Source organism: Salmo salar, chromosome 02 (assembly GCF_965601325.2).
Source record: "Salmo salar chromosome 02, fSalSal1, whole genome shotgun sequence".
In the NCBI taxonomy this organism is placed as follows: domain Eukaryota; kingdom Metazoa; phylum Chordata; class Actinopteri; order Salmoniformes; family Salmonidae; genus Salmo; species Salmo salar.
The window spans coordinates 73,331,603-73,352,060 of NC_138292.1; the positions used below are offsets into that span (position 1 = coordinate 73,331,603).

The 20,458-nt window shown below is 47.8% G+C and overlaps 1 protein-coding gene across 1 annotated transcript; it reads left to right on the top strand.

Moving 5' to 3' along the window:
- The first annotated feature begins 1,014 nt into the window (after positions 1–1,014).
- On the top strand, positions 1,015–19,954 carry LOC123723798 (ethanolamine-phosphate cytidylyltransferase). Its single transcript, XM_082966816.1, has 13 exons — positions 1,015–1,317; positions 7,350–7,438; positions 7,688–7,736; positions 7,895–8,007; positions 8,654–8,805; positions 9,048–9,089; positions 9,547–9,685; positions 10,365–10,447; positions 13,422–13,499; positions 14,505–14,570; positions 16,706–16,771; positions 16,892–16,980; positions 17,220–19,954. The coding sequence occupies exons 1-13, from the start codon at positions 1,196–1,198 to the stop codon at positions 17,335–17,337; spliced, it is 1,206 nt and encodes a 401-aa protein (XP_082822942.1). The 5' UTR covers positions 1,015–1,195; the 3' UTR covers positions 17,338–19,954.
- The last annotated feature ends 504 nt before the right edge of the window (positions 19,955–20,458 follow it).

A 20,458-nucleotide genomic window follows, 5' to 3' on the forward strand; every position in this document is an offset into this window, starting at 1 on the left:
TCCACCTAAAACAATTGCGATTATTTAATATTTCATGTGGCCGACTGCAACAACAGGGAGAGAGAGGAAGAAGGCACATTCCACCTAACTACTTTCAATGTATGGAATCACTTAGGAAGTTTGGGATTTTAGATAGATTTCCTCCATATAAAGGGGAAGTTTACAACTTGGAAGCCTGAATGGAGAATGTTTTATCTACGAACCGGTCCATGGGGATATTAGTGTATAGCGAAGATATAAGCATTTCACTGTAGTCTACACATGTTGTATTGGCCCAAAACGTTTGATTAGATATGAGTAAAACGACTCAATATCGCCATTTGCAGGCCTTTGGGCTACTGTGAAGTATACATTGTCCACCCCTTGACTGTTTTTGTACTGTTACTATAATTTAAAGTTCCATTGAATCTATTGAAACTTTGCATGCTGTATTTTTTTGTGTCTCAAACAAATTGGTTGTCAGGGAAGTGTTCTGGTACTTTGTTTACACGCTAATCACGTAGATTTGTCGGAAATGTATAGGATGCGTTCGTAAATTCGCTCTGGCTATTTACTCCGATTTCAGAGCACTCTCGTCTGAGTGTGCCAGAGCGCAGAAGAACTGATGAATTTACTAAAGATCAACACCCGTTGAATATGACCGGTGTCAGTAAACCTCGGCAAAAAATGGGTAATTCAATTGTTGCCAGCAGCACAGTTACAATCACCAACCATCTGGTTAAATGAAATAAGCCTAACCAGCTCTGCTAGGGCGAGTAAAATGGTCAGAGTGAGGTTCTCTCATTTGTGTCTGGAAGTAGCTAGCCAGTTAGCTTGGGCGCTTGACTGCCGTTGTGGAGTCAAAACGCTCGGATCAACCCTACTCCGCGAAACGCTCTGTGTTTAAGAACGCCCTAAGCGCACCCCGGCGCTCGAGATTGAATTCACGAACACACCAAAAATCTACGTTGTGCGGATTTCCGTAATCACGTGATATGAGTTTTCACGCAACCACCATGGCCGCCACCTAAGAGTAGTCATGGTTCGACCATGACGCGATATCCACGCCAAAGGAGGCGTTGTCCTACCGCCGGGTTCATTCTTTCATTAAACCGGGGAATGAGATCGCACAACCCGTCCTTTTAACTTTACTTTGACGGCATTCTTTCATTCTTGTGGGGTTTTTAGCTCAGAGTTGTAATATTATTTTATCAACATGATCAAGAACGGTCACCACACATCGAATGAGCAGGGGATAGAGAGCGGTGCTAAGCAGGGAGACTTGGCTTGCAGCCCAGAGAAGAGGAAGCGCTCTGTCCGGGTGTGGTGTGATGGGTGGTAAGTCGTGTAGCTTCGCCTACTATCCAGCTAGCTAGTTACATTAGCTACATGTACAACGTTTCCTAGCTGCGTAAAGGGTTTATATCATTTTTGGTGGTCTGTTGTGTGCATAGTTACCTCGGTAATTTAAGTAGCTAAGTAACGTTAGTTAGGCTAGTAACTAACTGTTAGCGTAGCTCTACCAACAATGTAACGTTTTGGTTGATCAACTGTTGATTATAACCACTAAGCTAGATATAACGGCACATCGTTACATTCAGCTTCACACAAACTGGCTAACTAGGTATTTTTGCTACTTTGTAAACATGAACTTGAGTGTTGCTGCCTGGCCAAACAAAAGTGGCTACTAATGTGATTATTTTGTGATTTCAAATACCCCTAAAGTCAGATAACTACAGTACCTACTAGCTAGCTATACTGTTTCAGTGGCTACCTTTCTGAGAGAGGGGCTGTGAATGTGATCACAGCCTGCCAGTGTCGACCAACAGCCAGTAGGAACGGAATGATCTCAGCTAGACTTAGGTTTCTGTGCACATGGTTTGCTATATGTGGTTTAGGTAGGATGTTACGTAACCTTAACTGTCACTGTGATGTATGGATATTGGGGCGGCAGGTAGCCTAGTGGTAAGGTTGTTGGATCAAAAATCCCTGAGCTGACAAGGTAAACATCTGTCGTTCTGCCTCTGAACAAGGTTATTAACCCACTGTTCCCCGGTTCTCCTTTGCACCCCAGTATCTCTACTCGACACATTCATCTTCTGCTCATCTATCACTCCAGTGTTTAATTGCTGTATTGTAATTACTTCGCCACTATGGCCTATTTATTGCCTTACCTCCCTTATCTTACCTCATTTGCTCACATTGTATATAGACTTATTTTTCTACTGTATTATTGACTGTATGTTTGTTTACTCCATGTGTAACTCTGTTGTTGTTTGTGTCGAACTGCTTGTTCTCAACTAGCCTACCTTGTGAAATAAAACAATTAAATAAAAAGGCCGTCATTGTAAATAAGAATTTGTTCTTAACTGACTTGCCTAGTTAAATAAAGCTTACGGAAAAAACTAACATTTTTTAAAATATTGGAAATAGCTTGGTAAAGTGCAGTTGCTGACTTGCTGCTAGCTAACAATTAGCCTGGTCCCAAATCGGTTTGTGCTTTTGCCTGAGGAATTGCATTGCTATTGTCAAGCTAAACATGACAATTCCTTGAGGAGTTGGCAATGGAGCAGAAACAGACTGGCACCAGTCTAGTTTTCTACGGCCATAGACAATATCAGTTCTAGCTATGTGTACGGCTATAGCCTTTCTCATATACAGTTGGCCTGTACAGTAGTTGGCTGGCAACGGTTGGTAGGCCAGAAGAACGGTCATTCATTTGTTGATTGATCTGAAAGTCACTATTTTAGCTACTTGATATCAATTCCATGCTATAGAAAGGTATACAGACTAGCCCTAACTAATACCTCTTATTATTATTATTATTATTATTATTATTATTATTATTATTATTATTATTATTATAATAATAATAACGGTATTTTACTGTTATTACCCAACTGTATTTTACTGTTATTATTTGACTGTTATTACCCAACTGTATTTTACTAACTGTAAACATGATGATGAGTCCAGTGGTGCCAAGGCTATGTATGGCAGCACTACTGTATGTTGCAACGCTTGTTTTGTTGTCCTCTGACAATGTGCAGAGTGACATAGCTAGCCACCCAACCCAGTTGGCAAGAAAGTACAAAGTCCACCCTTATCAGCTGACCATAGCGTCACATCTCCTAGTGTGCGACATGTTTGTTAACATTTTGGTCATTTAGCAGACGATCTTATCACATTGGTGTTTGTTTCCCAAACAAAAACCGTTGTTTACTTTCAGCAGTAGCTTGGTATTAGGTAAAGTCAACACCTGTTTTATTCGGTGCATGTGATAAATAACATTTGATTTGATTAGTAGCTAATAGGCCTTTATTCAAGTTTGTAGAATACATTAATACCTGATAAGGCTACTTCCTGGGTGATGTTTCCCCTCGCTACACATGTAGGATCATCTCCCCAATCCTAACCTTAACCATTAATGGGGGAAATGTCAAAATGACCCAAGATCAACGTCTACTCTAGGGGCACCTTCTTCCTTCCTCCCTTGATAAGGATGAGGTAGAAGCTCTGTGATCGATGCTGCTGTCTGCCAGGTGGAGAATGACCTGCAGTAACCTTTGTCTCGCTGTGGATTAGAGAGGAGTCAGGAGAGTAAGTCATTAGCCAAGGCCAATAACACGCTCTGATGCCCTTGCTCTGGCTTGGTTCATACTTTACCTGGGCTATATTCATTAACTCAACTTGTCCCATAAAGAAATGCGCTTGCTTTGTTGCAAACCGCTACGGTGTGCACTAAATCAATAGGAAATACCACCCTGGCTTACTATCACTGATTCAACACGGCTGGATAGGGTAAAGTAAAGGATTCTACTGCTTAGCTTTCACCTATTAACAGACACCAGATCAGTGATTAGGCTCTTTCAAAGAAGAAGAAGAAGAAGAAGAAGGGGGAGGAGGAAGGAAAGATGCATTCTGAGAGTACTCAAACAGGGCTCGTCTCTCACTCCCGCCCATCCACACCACCTAGTAGCTACAGCCTGCATTGTGCTCATCATGGGATGTGTCCAAAATGGCAGCCTATATTGTGCACTTCTTTTGACCAAGGGGCACCTCTTTTGATCAGAGCCCTATAGTGAACTTACTGTAATACTATATAGCCTTATATGGGCAGTGTCCCAAACGGAACCCTATTCCCTTTATCGTGCACTACTTTTGCCCAGGACCCATAAGGCTCTGGTAAAATGTAGTGCACCATGTAGGGTACAGAGTACCATTTGGGATGCTGACATGGTCTTGCTGAGTTTACTTGAGGCGAGAGCCGGCTGACTCCCACCTCCCCGTTCTCACCTTGTGACTGGTGGTGGCATAGCTATAAACACTGCTCTCACACAGACACAGATACTCTGCCCTCATAGTACCCAGGCAGACGGCTAGTTTGTGATAGCTTGTTTTGACATGGCAGTCCAGAATAGTGGGTATAAATAACTAACCAACTGTCTGTCTGTGTACATAGAGATTAGGTATAAATAGCTAACCGACATAGTGAACATGTCGTCCAGTGACAGGTACAGCATGGGGGTGGCAGAGGGGTCTTGTTGGGGTCTTTTAGGGGGTAGCAGGGGGGTCTTTTAGGGGGTAGCAGGGGGGTCTTTTAGGGGGTAGCAGAGGGGTCTTGTTGGGGTCTTTTAGGGGGTAGCAGGGGGGTCTTTTAGGGGGTAGCAGAGGGGTCTTTTAGGGGAGCAGAGAGAGGGGGAGAGGGAAAGAAAGTGGGAGAGAGCGAGAGATGTGTGATAGAGTACATCAAAATAAAACAGAAGCACTCAGTGTAATTTGTTACAGCGTACTATGTCCCAAATGGCACCCTATTTCCTACAGCGTGCACTCAGAATGATTTCTTTACATAGTGGAATGAATTAGAGAGAGTGGCTGTTTGGCCAAAACCCAGCAAGTTATGTGGACAGGACAGACCTATCAGAGGCAGGCTCGCTCTACTATACTGGCCTATCAGAGGCAGGCTCGCTCTACTATACTGGCCTATCAGAGGCAGGCTCGCTCTACTATAGTGGCCTATCAGAGGCAGGCTCGCTCTACTATAGTGGCCTATCAGAGGCAGGCTCGCTCTACTATACTGGCCTATCAGAGGCAGGCTCGCTCTACTATACTGGCCTATCAGAGGCAGGCTCGCTCTACTATACTGGCCTATCAGAGGCAGGCTCGCTCTACTATACTGGCCTATCAGAGGCAGGCTCGCTCTACTATACTGGCCTATCAGAGGCAGGCTCGCTCTACTATACTGGCCTATCAGACGCAGGCTCTCTGTACTATACTATACTGACCTATCAGAGGCAGGCTCTCTGTACTATAGTGGCCTATCAGAGGCAGGCTCTCTGTACTATAGTGGCCTATCAGACGCAGGCTCTCTGTACTATACTATACTGACCTATCAGAGGCAGGCTCTCTGTACTATAGTGGCCTATCAGACGCAGGCTCTCTGTACTATAGTGGCAGTATAAAGGACAGTTGTTGGGAGTCTCCAGTTGATCTGCCTGTCTCCTGGTCTTAGCCTAGAGATACTGTCTGTCGTCTTGGTTACACCTCAGGGATAATTCCCATGATAATCCTGGGGTTAATTACAGAGAGGAATCAGTACTTACACACACACACACACACACACACACACACACACACACACACACACACACACACACACACACACACACACACACACACACACACAGGCCCGTGGCACACACACACACAGGCCCGTGGTACACACACACACACACACACACACACACACACACACACACACACACACACACACACACACACACACAGGCCCGTGGCACACACACAGGCCCGTGGTACACACACACACACACACACACACACACACACACACACACACAGGCCCGTGGTACACACACACACACACACACACACACACACACACACACACACACACACACACACACACACACACACACACAGGCCCGTGGTACACACACACACACACACACAGGCCCGTGGTACACACACACACACACACACACACACACAGGCCCGCGGTACACACACACACACACACACACACACACACAGGCCCGTGGTACACACACACACACACACACAGGCCCGTGGTACACACACACACACACACACACACACACACACACACAGGCCCGTGGTACACACACACACACACACACACACACACACACAGGCCCGTGGTACACACACACAGGCCCGTGGTACACACACAGGCCTGTGGTACACACACACACACACACACACACACAGGCCCGTGGCACACACACACACACACACACACACACACACACACACACACAGGCCCGTGGTACACACACACACACACACACACACACACACACACACACACACACACACAGGCCCGTGGTACACACACACACACACACACACACACACACACACACACACACACACAGGCCCGTGGTACACACACACACACACACACACACAGGCCCGCGGTACACACACACACACACACACACACACACACACACACACACAGGCCCGTGGTACACACACACACACACACACACACACACACACACACACACACAGGCCCGTGGTACACACACACACACACACACACACAGGCCCGTGGTACACACACACAGGCCCGTGGTACACACACAGGCCTGTGGTACACACACACACACACACACACACACACAGGCCCGTGGTACACACACACACAGGCCCGTGGTACACACACACACAGGCCCGTGGTACACACACACACACACACAGGCCTGTGGTACACACACACACACACACACAGGCCCGTGGTACACACACACACACACACACACACACACACACACACACACACACACACACACACACACACACACACACACACACACAGGCCCGTGGTACACACACACACACACACACACACACACACACACACACACACACACACACACACACACACACACACACACACACACAGGCCTGTGGTACACACACACACACACACACACACACACACACAGGCCTGTGGTACACACATTACAGAGAGAGGATGACACACATACTGCGAGATCCACACATTGTACTTTCCTCAGGCTGAATCCTAACTTGAGAAACGTAACTTGTTGGGTTTAGTGTAAATCCTACCATGGCTGGTAATCATGTGACGGTAGGACAGGAGGAGGACGGAGCAGGCTGTAGGGTTGTGTGGGGTGATGGGTCTGCTGTGTGGAAGGGGAGAGCTTCCTCCATATCTATTCCATTAGAGGTGTCGGCAGGCAGGCAGGCAGGTCTGCTCTCTCTCCCTGTCCTGTAGTCACTATCCCCTCCCTGAGACCAGCTGTTATACACACTGTCTGTCCCATGTTAATGACATCAGGCTCTCTCTCCCTGTCCTGTAGTTATGACATGGTGCACTACGGCCACTCCAACCAGCTGAGACAGGCTAAGGCCATGGGAGATTACCTCATCGTTGGAGTACATACAGATGGTACACACACGGACACGGAGACACACACACGGACACACACACACGGGCACACACAGGCACACACGGAGACACACACACGGACACACACACACGGGCACACACAGGCACACACGGAGACACACGGACGGACACACGCGTATTAATCATAAGTATCTCATTCTCTGCTCTGTTTCTTCACTTGTCTCTCTGTTCCCCTCTCGACAACAGTACAGTAATATACAGTCACTTCCCTTCTCTCTCTCCCTCCAGAAGAGATCTCGAAGCACAAGGGTCCTCCTGTCTTCACCCAGGCAGAGAGGTAAGAAAATCACTGCATTTCATTTTCATGTAAATGGACAATAAAGTTTTGGTATGGTATGTAAATGGACAATAAAGTTTTGGTATGGTATGTAAATGGACAATAAAGTTTTGGTATGGTATGTAAATGGACAATAAAGTTGTGGAATGGTGTTGTAGGTATAAGATGGTGCAGGCTATCAAGTGGGTGGATGAGATCGTAGAGGGTGCCCCCTATGTCACCACACTGGACACACTGGACAAATACAACAGTGACTTCTGCGTCCACGGAGGTAAGGGGAGCGGGGGGTAGGGGGAGTGGGGGGGGGGGGGAGCGGCGGGGAGCGGCTGGTAGAGGGGGGGAGCGGCTGGTAGAGGGGGGGAGCGGCTGGTAGGGGGAGCGGCTGGTAGAGGGAGCGGGGGGGGGGGTCGGGTGGTAGGGGGAGTGGGGGGGGGGGGGGGGGCGGCTGGTAGAGGGAGCGGCTGGTAGAGGGAGCGGCTGGTAGGGGGAGCGGCTGGTAGAGGGAGCGGGGGGGGGGGTCGGGTGGTAGGGGGAGTGGGGGGGGGGGCGGCTGGTAGAGGGAGCGGGGGGGGGGCGGGTGGTAGAGGGAGCGGGGGGGGGGAGCGGCTGGTAGAGGGACTGGGGGGGAGCGGCTGGTAGAGGGACTGGGGGGGAGCGGCTGGTAGAGGGAGCGGGGGGGCGGGTGGTAGGGGGAGTGGGTGGCTGGTAGAGGGAGCGGGAGGGAAGCGGGTGGTAGGGGGAGCGGGGGAGAAGGGGGGGCGGGAGGTAAGGGGAGCAAGGGGTGGGGGGGCCTGACTGAGACCGATTTGTTACTTTTTTAAAGGAGAACAGGGACTCATCCTCCTCCCATATTTCTGTGTTTATTTAGACAGTTGAATGTACATCCCAGGCAACAACGTTGTCCTTGTGTACCTTAGATGACATCACTCTGACGGTGGACGGTAAGGACACGTATGCGGAGGTGAAGAGAGAGGGCCGGTACCGGGAGTGTAGACGGACCCAGGGGGTCTCCACCACAGACCTGGTGGGCCGCATGCTGCTCATGACTAAAACCCACCACAGTAACATTGTGAGTAGCACACACAGAGAGCACACTGTTCCTACAGTACCGTAGTGTGTGTGCTTACAGGACGGCTCATAGTAAAGGTTGGAACGGAGGGAATGGTATTAAACACATTCCATTGATTCTGCTCCAGCCCATCCTCCCCAAATAAGGTGCCACCAACCTCCTGTGGCTTACACTGTTATAATCGCAGAAATCACACAGGACTGACCTCAAGCAAACCTCTCTCTTCGTCTGTCGGTTTACAGGACAACTCAGACTACCAACAGCACACGGACAACTTTGGGAAGGTAAATATTACTATTCAAATATATTCTGAAGAGGAAGTGGAGATGACAACATTCTGTTGTTGTAGATTATTCTGAACACAAGGGGGTGCAATTCCACTGCTCAGTACAACCATGGTGTGCTGTACATCTCAGTGAAAATAGTACCATAGTGTATTCAAATGTAATGATCAGAAAGATAAGTTATTTTGTATTTGTTTAACAAAAGGTCTCTTTGGAACACCCACGTGAGCCTGCTTTCTGAGGAGTTACTTCCCCAGGCTTTCCAACTACTATGAGATGGCTGGGTTTCTGAGGCTAGGGTTTAGAACGGGCCCTTCCCCTCTCTCTCCTCCCCTCCATGTTCTCCCCAGGGTCCTAAGGGCCACAGTCCATGGACAGGAGTTGGGATAGGTTTATATTAGGTTAGGTTTGGATTAGGATTAGGGGTTATGACTATAATAGTGTTTTGTCTCCCCAGGGTCCTAAGGGCCACAGTCCATGGACAGGAGTGTCCCAGTTCCTCCAGACTTCCCAGAAGATCATCCAGTTTGCCTCAGGACAGGAGGCCCAACCTGGGGACACCATCATCTACGTAGCCGGGGCCTTCGACCTCTTCCGTATCCTTATGTACCGCTGTGTCTGTGAGAGAGACCGAGACAAAGGGTGGTTGTGTGTCTGTGGAGAGACCGAGACAAAGGGTGGTTGTGTGTCTGTGGAGAGACCGAGACAAAGGGTGGTTGTGTGTCTGTGGAGAGACCGAGACAAAGGGTGGTTGTGTGTCTGTGAGAGAGACCGAGACAAAGGGTGGTTGTGTGTCTGTGAGAGAGACCGAGACAATGGGTGGTTGTGTGTCTGTGAGAGAGACCGAGACAAAGGGTGGTTGTGTGTCTGTGAGAGAGACCGAGACAATGGGTGGTTGTGTGTCTGTGAGAGAGACCGAGACAAAGGGTGGTTGTGTGTCTGTGAGAGAGACCGAGACAATGGGTGGTTGTGTGTCTGTGAGAGAGACCGAGACAAAGGGTGGTTGTGTGTCTGTGAGAGAGACCGAGACAATGGGTGGTTGTGTGTCTGTGAGAGAGACCGAGACAAAGGGTGGTTGTGTGTCTGTGAGAGAGACCGAGACAAATGGTGGTTGTGTGTCTGTGAGAGAGACCGAGACAAATGGTGGTTGTGTGTCTGTGAGAGAGACCGAGACAAATGGTGGTTGTGTGTCTGTGAGAGAGACCGAGACAAAGGGTGGTTGTCTCTCTCTGTGTGTGTCTGTGTGTGATTACCTTGACCACTCCTCCCCATCAGACATTGGTCATGTTGACTTCCTGGAGACGGTCTACAAACAGGCTGAGAGGCCTTACGTCATTGTGGGACTGCACTTTGACCAGGTATGTACACACAATTAAACAAACACACACACATGTTCAGAAAACGCTGACCCCATCAGATTCAGGCAACATTTGCACAGGCAACATTTGCACTGAGCTAAAGGGTAGAGCTGCCGCTTTCAAGTTGCGGGACTCTAACCCGGAAGCTTATAAGAAATCCTGCTATGCCCTCCGACGAACCATCAAACAGGCCAAGCGCCAATACAGGGCTAAGACTGAATCACCGGCTCCGACGCTCGTCTTATGTGGCAGGGCTTGCAAAATATTACAGACTACAAAGGGAAGCACAGCGGCGAGCTGCCCAGTGATACGAGCCTACCAGACGAGCTAAATCACTTCTATGCTCGCTTCGAGGCAAGCAACACTGAGGCATGCATGAGAGCATCAGCTGTTCCGGATGACTGTGTGATCACGCTCTCCGTAGCCGACGTGAGTAAGACCTTTAAACAGGTCAACATACACAAGGCCACGGGGCCAGACGGATTACCAGGACGTGTGCTCCGGGCATGTGCTGACCAACTGGCAGGTGTCTTCAAAGACATTTTCAACATGTCCCTGATTGAGTCTATAATACCAACATGTTTCAAGCAGACCACCATAGTCCCTGTGCCCAAGAACACTAAGGCAACCTGCCTAAATGACTACAGACCCGTAGCACTCACGTCCGTAGCCATGAAGTGCTTTGAAAGGCTGGTAATGGCTCACATCAACACCATTATCCCAGAAACCCTAGAGCCACTAATTTCCATACCGCTCAAACAGATCCACAGATGATGCAATCTCTATTGCACTCCACACTGCCCTTTTTCACTTGGACAAGAGGAACACATGTGAGAATGCTGTTCATTGACTACAGCTTTAGCGTTCAACACCATAGTTCCCTCTAAGCTCATCACTAAGCTAAAGACCATGGGACTGAACACCTCCCTCTGCAACTGGATCCTGGACTTCCTGATGGGCTGCACCCCAGGTGGTGAGGGTAGGTAGCAACACATCTGCCACGCTGATCTTCAACACTGGAGCCCCTCAGGGGTGCGTGCTCAGTCCCCTCCTGTACTCCCTGTTCACTCACAACTGCGTGGCCAGGTACGACTCCAACACCATCATTAAGTTTGCAGACGACACAACAGTGGTAGGCCTGATCACAGACAACGACAAGACGGCCTGACCGGGTGGTGCCAGAATAACAACCTATCCCTCAACGTGATCAAGACAAAGGAGATTATTGTGGACTACAGGAAAAGGAGGACTGAGCACGCCCCCATTCTCATCAACGGGGCTGTAGTGGAGCAGGTTGAGAGCTTCAAGTTCCTTGGTGTCCACATCACCAACAAACTAGAATGGTCCAAACACACCAAGAAAGTTGTGAAGAGGGCACGACAAAGCCTATTCCCCCTCAGGAAACTAAAAAGATTTGGCATGGGTCCTGAGATCCTCAAATGATTCTACAGCTGCAACATCGAGAGCATCCTGACCGGTTGCATCACTGCCTGGTACGGCAACTGCTCGGCCTCTGACCGCAAGGCACTATAGAGGGTAGTGCGTATGGCCCAGTACGTCACTGGGGCTAAGCTGCCTGCCATCCAGGACCTCTACACCAGGCGGTGTCAGAGTAAGGCCCTAAAAATTGTCAAAGACCCCAGCCACCCCAGTCATAGACTGTTCTCTCTACTACCGCATGGCAAGTCTAGGACCAAAAGGCAGTTTTTATCCCCAAGCAATAAGACTCCTGAACAGGTAATCAAATGGCTACCCGGACGATCTGCATTGTGCCCCCCCGTCCCCGTCCCCCCAACCCCTCTTTTACACTGCTGCTACTCTGTTTATCATATATGCATAGTCACTTTAACTATACATTCATGTACATATTACCTCAATTAGCCCGACTAACCAGTGCCTGTATATAGCCTCGCTACTGTATATAGCCTCGCTACTGTATATAGCCTCGCTACTGTATATAGCCTGCTACTGTTATTATTCACTGTCTTTTTACTGTTGTTTTTTATTTTTTATTTCCTTACCTATCTATTGTTCACCTAATACCTATTTTTACTTAAAAGTTGAACTGTTGGTTAGGGGCCTGTAAGTAAACATTTCACTGTAAGGTCTACACCTGTTGTAATCGGCGCACATGACAAATAAACTTTGATTTGATACGCTGACCCCATCAGATTCTCTGAGAATGTGGTTTTATAACCCTGTAGACATGATGGGGGGGGCAGACTGTTTCACTGGCCCTCTCACACACACACAGGCCCGTGGTACGCACAAACACACACACTGTTAAAGAGAAACATGTGGATCTAGTTGACCACATTATATGAAGGATTGATGTACATGTCTAATAAAGCTTCAGAGGGCCTCGCTGCTCGTGTTCCCCAAATCTGTTTCACATTCCAATGAAACATGCTGCTATTGGTCGAGAGCCAGTATAAATACTCTGTCATTGGTCCTCGACTGTGTGGGTCGTCCTATTCCTTTTAGACGCTGTTCTAAGGTCAGTTGTGATGGAATGCTGAAGGATCAATGCTAGCAGGAGGAGACTTTTCTCAACCCGATCTTCATGGGGGGGAAAGAAGTCAGTGGTTGGAACCAAAAACGGATTTAAAAAATACATTTTAAAAGGGCCAAATCTTAACCTTCACCATTAGTGGGGATGACAAAACTGACCTAAGATCAGTGTCTAGAGACAACATTAAACTACTTCTCTTTGTAACCTCCCATAGACTTAGATAGACAACAGTAGTGGCCAAAAGCATGGGCATTGAGGACTTTCACCATTTCGAAGTAGTCAACTGGGCTCACATTGTTCCATCCAGGACATCAGGAGGGATCAGCCAATTAATTAGACAAATACCCCTGTTTCACATTGCAATAAAGCCTCATGCCATTGGTCGAGAGCTAGTAAAATATCCTGACATTGGTCGAAAGCTAGTAAATATCCTGTCATTGGTTGTGTTTTTCTGTCAACCAGGAAGTGAATCGCTACAAAGGGAAGAACTACCCAATCATGAACATCCACGAGAGAACCCTGAGTGTCCTGGCCTGCAGGGTGAGAACATACACACATTAAACACACACACACACACCAACACACAGGCGCCCACCGACACTCCCGGACACACACTCCCCGACACAGACAGACACACACACACTCCCCGACACAGACAGACACACACACACTCCCCGACACAGACAGACACACACACTCCCCGACACAGACAGACACACACACACTCCCCGACACAGACAGACAGACACACACACACTCCCCGACACAGACAGACAGACACACACACACTCCCCGACACAGACAGACAGACACACACACACTCCCCGACACAGACAGACACACACACACTCCCCGACACAGACAGACACACACACTCCCCGACACAGACACACAACCGGTGCACGCACACACACTGACACACACACACACCAATGTACACACCAACGTACACACACAAACCGACCGCACACACACCCACCAACACCAACCAACACCAACACACACACCAACACCAAGACACACACAGACCAACAACTGTTCTTTGTAACCCCTTGGGCCCAATAGTCACAGACAGTTAAAGCTGTCTGCTCTGCCTAGACAGAAATGTTCTCCTTACACACACACACACACACTGAAGGACGGTAGGCTCTCTCCTCCATTCAGCTCTTATCAGACCAGCTACAGAACAATGATCCTCTGTCCTCCTGGTGTGTGTGTTCACATCAAACCATTTCTTTGTGTATCTTGCATCTTTTAATGTGTGTTGACTTGTCTTGAATGTGTTTTATGAAGTCATTATCCGAATCCTAAACGGCACTCGATTACTCAAACCACACAAAGGGTATCTATACACACACACACACCGGATTACGCAATTCCATAACCATTCAGCGTTAACACAAAGCCTGAAACTGTCTCCCTGTCCTGTGACAGAGCTATTACTCAATGTCTGTTGACCTAAATTCAACCATTACACAACATTACACAACACTCACAACTCACTCTTATTTTTTATTAATTATTTATTCCCTCCCTCCCTCCCAGTATGTATCAGAGGTGGTGATTGGGGCTCCCTATGCTGTGGGTAAAGATCTGCTGGACCACTTCAAGGTGAGACACACACACACACACACACACACACACACACACACACACAGAGAGACAAACACAAAGACGGTGGGATTGAAACAGTGGGATTGTTTGACTGGGAGAAGAGACGTCTTTCCTAACATGCATAGCCTCTCTTAGGGAGAAACATGTACAATGACCTAGTGTGTGTGTGTGTGTGTGTGTGTGTGTGTGTGTGTGTGTGTGTGTGTGTGTGTGTGTGTGTGTGTGTGTGTGTGTGTGTGTGTGTGTGTGTGTGTGTGTGTGTGTGTGTGTGTGTGTAAACGGACCTTTCTCCTGTGTGTATGGGACTGGGCATTGTTCCAGACTGGGGGTGCTGTAGTAATGTCAAGCTGTTACTGTATAGCAGACATACTACAGATGTCCCTCTCTCCCCCTCTAGCTGTCTCTCTAGATCTCTCCCCCTCTAGCTGTCTCTCTAGATCTCTCCCCCTCTAGCTCTCTCTCTAGATCTCTCCCCCTCTAGATCTCTCCCCCTCTAGCTGTCTCTCTAGATCTCTCCCCCTCTAGCTCTCTCTCTAGATCTCTCCCCCTCTAGCTGTCTCTCTCCCCCTCTAGCTCTCTCTCTAGATCTCTCCCCCTCTAGCTGTCTCTCTAGATCTCTCCCCCTCTAGCTGTCTCTCTAGATCTCTCCCCCTCTAGCTGTCTCTCTAGATCTCTCCCCCTCTAGCTGTCTCTCTAGATCTCTCCCCCTCTAGCTCTCTCTCTAGATCTCTCCCCCTCTAGCTGTCTCTCTAGATCTCTCCCCCTCTAGCTGTCTCTCTAGATCTCTCCCCCTCTAGCTCTCTCTCTAGATCTCTCCCCCTCTAGCTGTCTCTCTAGATCTCTCCCCCTCTAGCTCTCTCTCTAGATCTCTCCCCCTCTAGCTCTCTCTCTAGATCTCTCCCCCTCTAGCTGTCTCTCTAGATCTCTCCCCCTCTAGCTCTCTCTCTAGATCTCTCCCCCTCTAGCTCTCTCTCTAGATCTCTCCCCCTCTAGCTCTCTCTCTAGATCTCTCCCCCTCTAGCTCTCTCTCTAGATCTCTCCCCCTCTAGCTGTCTCTCTAGATCTCTCCCCCTCTAGCTGTCTCTCTAGATCTCTCCCCCTCTAGCTGTCTCTCTAGATCTCTCCCCCTCTAGCTCTCTCTCTAGATCTCTCTCTCTCTAGCTGTCTCTCTAGATCTCTCCCCCTCTAGCTCTCTCTCTAGCTGTCTCTCTAGATCTCTCCCCCTCTAGCTCTCTCTCTAGCTCTCTCTCTAGATCTCTCCCCCTCTAGATCTCTCCCCCTCCCCCCTCTCGCGCTCTTTTTCTCCCCTTCTCGCGCTCTCTGCTGATCTGTTATACCATAGATATTATTGATCTGTTATACCGTAGATATTATACTATAGATATGTATGATTAGGTTATACTATAGATATGTATGATTAGGTTATACTATAGATATGTATGATTAGGTTATACTATAGATATGTATGATTAGGTTATACTATAGATATGTATGATTAGGTTATACCATAGATATTATTGATCATATTTTAAATGACCCATGTCACTTCCTGTTATACCATAGATATTATTGATCATATTTTATTTTAAAAAAAAAAATGTACCCCCTTTTTTTGTCCCCAATTTCGTGGCATCCAATTGGTAATAGTTACGATCTTGTCTCATCGCTGCAACTCGCCTCTCCCGAGTCGAGAGCCATGCGTCCTCCGAAACACAATGCCCATCCAACCCGGATGGTTGGCCGCACCCATGTGTCGGAGGAAACACCGTACACCTGGCGACCTGGTCAGCGTGCACTGCGTCCGGCCCGCCACAGGAGTCGCTAGTGCGCGATGAGACAAGGATATCCCTGCCGGCCAAACCCTCCCTAACCCGGACGATGCTAGGCCAATTGTGCGCTGCCCCATAGACCTCCCGGTCGTGGCCGGCTGCGACAGAGCCTGGACTCGAACCCAGAGTCTCTGGTGGCACAGCTAGCACTGCGATGCACTGCCTTAGACCACTGCGCCACCCGGGAGGCCCTTTATTGATCATATTTTAATTGACCCATGTCACTTCCTGTTATACCATAGATATGTATGATCAATCATGTAGGTTATATTATTGATCCTATTATGATGTCACTTGTTGTAGGTGGACCTGGTGTGTCATGGGAAGACAGAGGTGTTTCCTGACAGGGACACTGCAGACCCTTATGCTGTGAGTACTGACTGTGTGTGTGTCTGTGTGTGTTTGTCTGTTTTGCAGTATTCGTGTGTGATTATCTGTCTTTTTGTGTGATTACATGTTATTGTGTGTGTGTGTGTGTGTGTGTCCCAGGAGCCTAAGAAGAGAGGTATCTTCCGTACAGTAGACAGTGGTAACGGTTTGACCACCGATGACATCGTACAGAGAATCATCAAGAACCGGTAAGGGCCTCTCTCACACAGTAGCCTTGAAGTGTCTCTCACCCATCTATCACCGTCTACCTTCTGTCTCCCCTTGTCCCTCATCTTTTTCTCACTCATTTGGTTATTTTTCCATCCCTCTCTCCCAACGTCCTCCACACCTCTCTCCCCACCTCTCTCCCTCCTTATTTGATGTTATTGTATTGTTTCCTTGTACAAAATGCACTATACAAATGAAGTTTGTTTGATTCTCTCTCCAGGCTGCAGTTTGAGGCAAGGAACCAGAAGAAGGAGGCCAAGGAGATTGCGGTGTTTGAGGCGATGAAACGCCAGGCAGAGGGAGAGAGGGCCGGGGACACGGCCCAAGCAGCCCAGTAACCAGATCAAACTAGTTCAAACCAGACCCAGCTGTCCCAAAACTGATCCTAACCCAGCGTTTCCCAAACTAGAGAAACTCTGAAATAACTTTTTTTTTTAATTGCGTTTGGTTCATAGAACTGGGGTTATGTCAGTAACCTCCGGTAGCTGCTAGATGGCGTTGTAATAATGAGAGCAGTTTTGGTTTTCTTCCTTCCTATCTTTTGAATGGTTTAATCTACTGTTTCCCTCTACAATACCCAGAAGCCTCAGAACAGAGTGGACAAGACCAGGCACTAAAATCAGACTGGAGGAAAAATAACAATCAATGGTGTTATTTTCTACACAGAAGATCAAACTAAATGATTGCCTGATGATCTTCTGAACTTCCCAATACCTTTCTGATGCATTTGTCACTTCAAACAATCCTTCATATTGGAACACTGTCAAATGTACTGTCGACTGATTTGTAATAGACGGTCATAGTCCCAGTTTAAGAACCAAACATTGGCTGTTGATTTCATCACCATTTTTTAAAATAACAAAATGGGGTCGCGGAACAAAAAAGTTTGGGAACCCCTGTTCAAAATGGTTCAAACACGACCCAAACAGGGTCAGACTGAACCGAGCCAGCCCAAACCAGTCTAGTCCTACTACTTATACTGTATGCACATCCTTTAGTGAAGCATTGCCTGCTAGCCCGTCCTAGACCTGCTTTACCCCCCCCAGTCCACAACGGGCCAAACTCATTCCACCGACGGCCGAGTGGCTGCGGGTTTTCACTCCCTTGTACTTGATTGATGAATTAAGGTCAGTAATTAGTAAGGAACTCCCCTCACCTGGTTGTCTAGATCTTAACTGAAAGGAAAAACCAGCAGACACTAGGCCCTCCATAGAATGAGTTTCCACCTCACCCAAACCGGATCAGACCAGATCAAACTGCAGAACCAGACTTTAACCAAGACTCAAACCAAGACGCCTCCTCTCCTTCACCAGCTAAGGAGAACACAAAAATCACCCTCTCCCCCTGTCAGTGGAGGCTGCTGAGGGGAGGATGGCCCATAATCCAGGCACTTGTCATCTCCCGTCTGGATTACTGCAACTCGCTGTTGGCTGGGCTCCCTGCCTGTGCCATTAAACCCCTACAACTCATCCAGAACGCCGCAGCCCGTCTGGTGTTCAACCTTCCCAAGTTCTCTCACGTCACCCCGCTCCTCCGCTCTCTCCACTGGCTTCCAGTCGAAGCTCGCATCCGCTACAAGACCATGGTGCTTGCCTACGGAGCTGTGAGGGGAACGGCACCTCCGTACCTTCAGGCTCTGATCAGGCCCTACACCCAAACAAGGGCACTCCGTTCATCCACCTCTGGCCTGCTCGCCTCCCTACCTCTGAGGAAGCACAGTTCCCGCTCAGCCCAGTCAAAACTGTTCGCTGCTCTGGCACCCCAATGGTGGAACAAGCTCCCTCACGACGCCAGGACAGCGGAGTCAATCACCACCTTCCGGAGACACCTGAAACCCCACCTCTTCAAGGAATACCTGGGATAGGATAAAGTAATCCTTCTAACCCCCCCCCTTAAAAGATTTAGATGCACTATTGTAAAGTGGTTGTTCCACTGGATATTATAGGTGAATGCACCAATTTGTAAGTCGCTCTGGATAAGAGCGTCTGCTAAATGACTAAAATGTAAATGTAAAATAATAATGTCTGGAGTGGAATATCTGGAATGGAGTGTGTTAAATCTGATCACTCTTCCAGGCAGAAAGAAAGGAGGAGAGGAAAAGAGAGAGAGAGGAAAGGAAGATCGAGAAAAGAATCCAAAGTGTGACTGTGAAGAAAAAGAGAACATTGAGAGACTTGTGAAGAAGAGAGAAAAGTCTATGTAGTTGTGTGTGTACTGTATATTTAGTAGTGCCTTCTAGTCTGATCTACCAAATGGCACACTATTCCCTATGGACCCTGGTCAAAAGGCAGCTGACCCCAGCCCTGCGGTTACAGCCGCTGGCCCCAGCCCTGCGGTTACAGCCGCTGGCCCCAGCCCTGCGGTTACAGCCGCTGGCCCTAGCACACATACATGCCAGAGTGGACGTAGCTGCTTAGCCTGAAGTGTCCCCACTTGCGCCATGGAATAACTGGCTGTTCTGTGGCGTGACCGGTCACACGGGTTTGAGGCAGAGGTCTTGGGTTCGCGCCTCGCTAGGAGCCGACTCAGGAGGAAGGTGGTGCTCTTTAAGCATGACCTCCTTTACATCACTATGGGTTTAAATCCAGCCCACTATCTCATCAATAAATAAAAACAGTGTACTGTACAGGGAATAGGGTGCCATTTCAGATGCACCCCTCTGTCTTGTATGTAACATGATGATTCAGGACTCTGTCAACGTTTTCTTTTCTTGTTTTTAATGTGTTGGTATGTGGATAATTAATTTAAAACATTTCTTAGAGAGGTATGGACAATGAATGGGGGAGTCAAGTGTGTGTATGTGTGAGAGAGACTGTTTTAAAGGGAGTGTGTGCAAATGAAAAATAAAACAAATGGGCATGTATATTGTATGGCTCTACCCCTCTATAAAGTTGCTCTGTATATCTGTCAATTAATTGTCCGGTGATAAGAAAATACAAAATACTGTACCCATTATGAGGTTGAGCCTCTTTGTAGTTGTTCAATAGTCCGTAATATATCTGACATGAAGTGGAAACCTGAAAAGGTTAACATTATTTACCTACTAAGCTGGAAAAAATTGTCCGATTAGTAAAATTGTGTAAGCACACATTTGCTTACCACTAATGTCTGTAATGATAGTTTCAGAAGAGTCATTTTTCCTATAATGGTCTTCACCCATCTTACAAACGTATATTTCCACACTGAGGTTGAAATGACACTGAAATTATGATAATGCCCTTTTTAGTGAAAAAGTGATGGAAATGTCAGCCTGTTCAGGTGGGATGGAGTTTTTGGCCTACAGCAAATCACATTTTATTTGTCACATGTGCCGAATACAACAGGAGTAGATCTTACAGTGAAATGCTTACAAGCCCTTAACCAACAATGCAGTTAAGAAAAATAAGTGTTAAAATATTTACTAAAATAAACGAAGGGGGAAAAAAGCATGACATCACAATCTGATCTAATTATTCTGAT

Coding starts and splice junctions, on each gene's coding strand:
- LOC123723798 (XM_082966816.1), top strand. CDS start 1,196: ATGATCAAGAACGGTCACCACACATCGAATGAGCAGGGGATAGAGAGC. Junction 7,737..7,894: donor GTCTTCACCCAGGCAGAGAG/GTAAGAAAATCA, acceptor ATGGTGTTGTAG/GTATAAGATGGTGCAGGCTA. Junction 8,008..8,653: donor TGACTTCTGCGTCCACGGAG/GTAAGGGGAGCG, acceptor TGTGTACCTTAG/ATGACATCACTCTGACGGTG.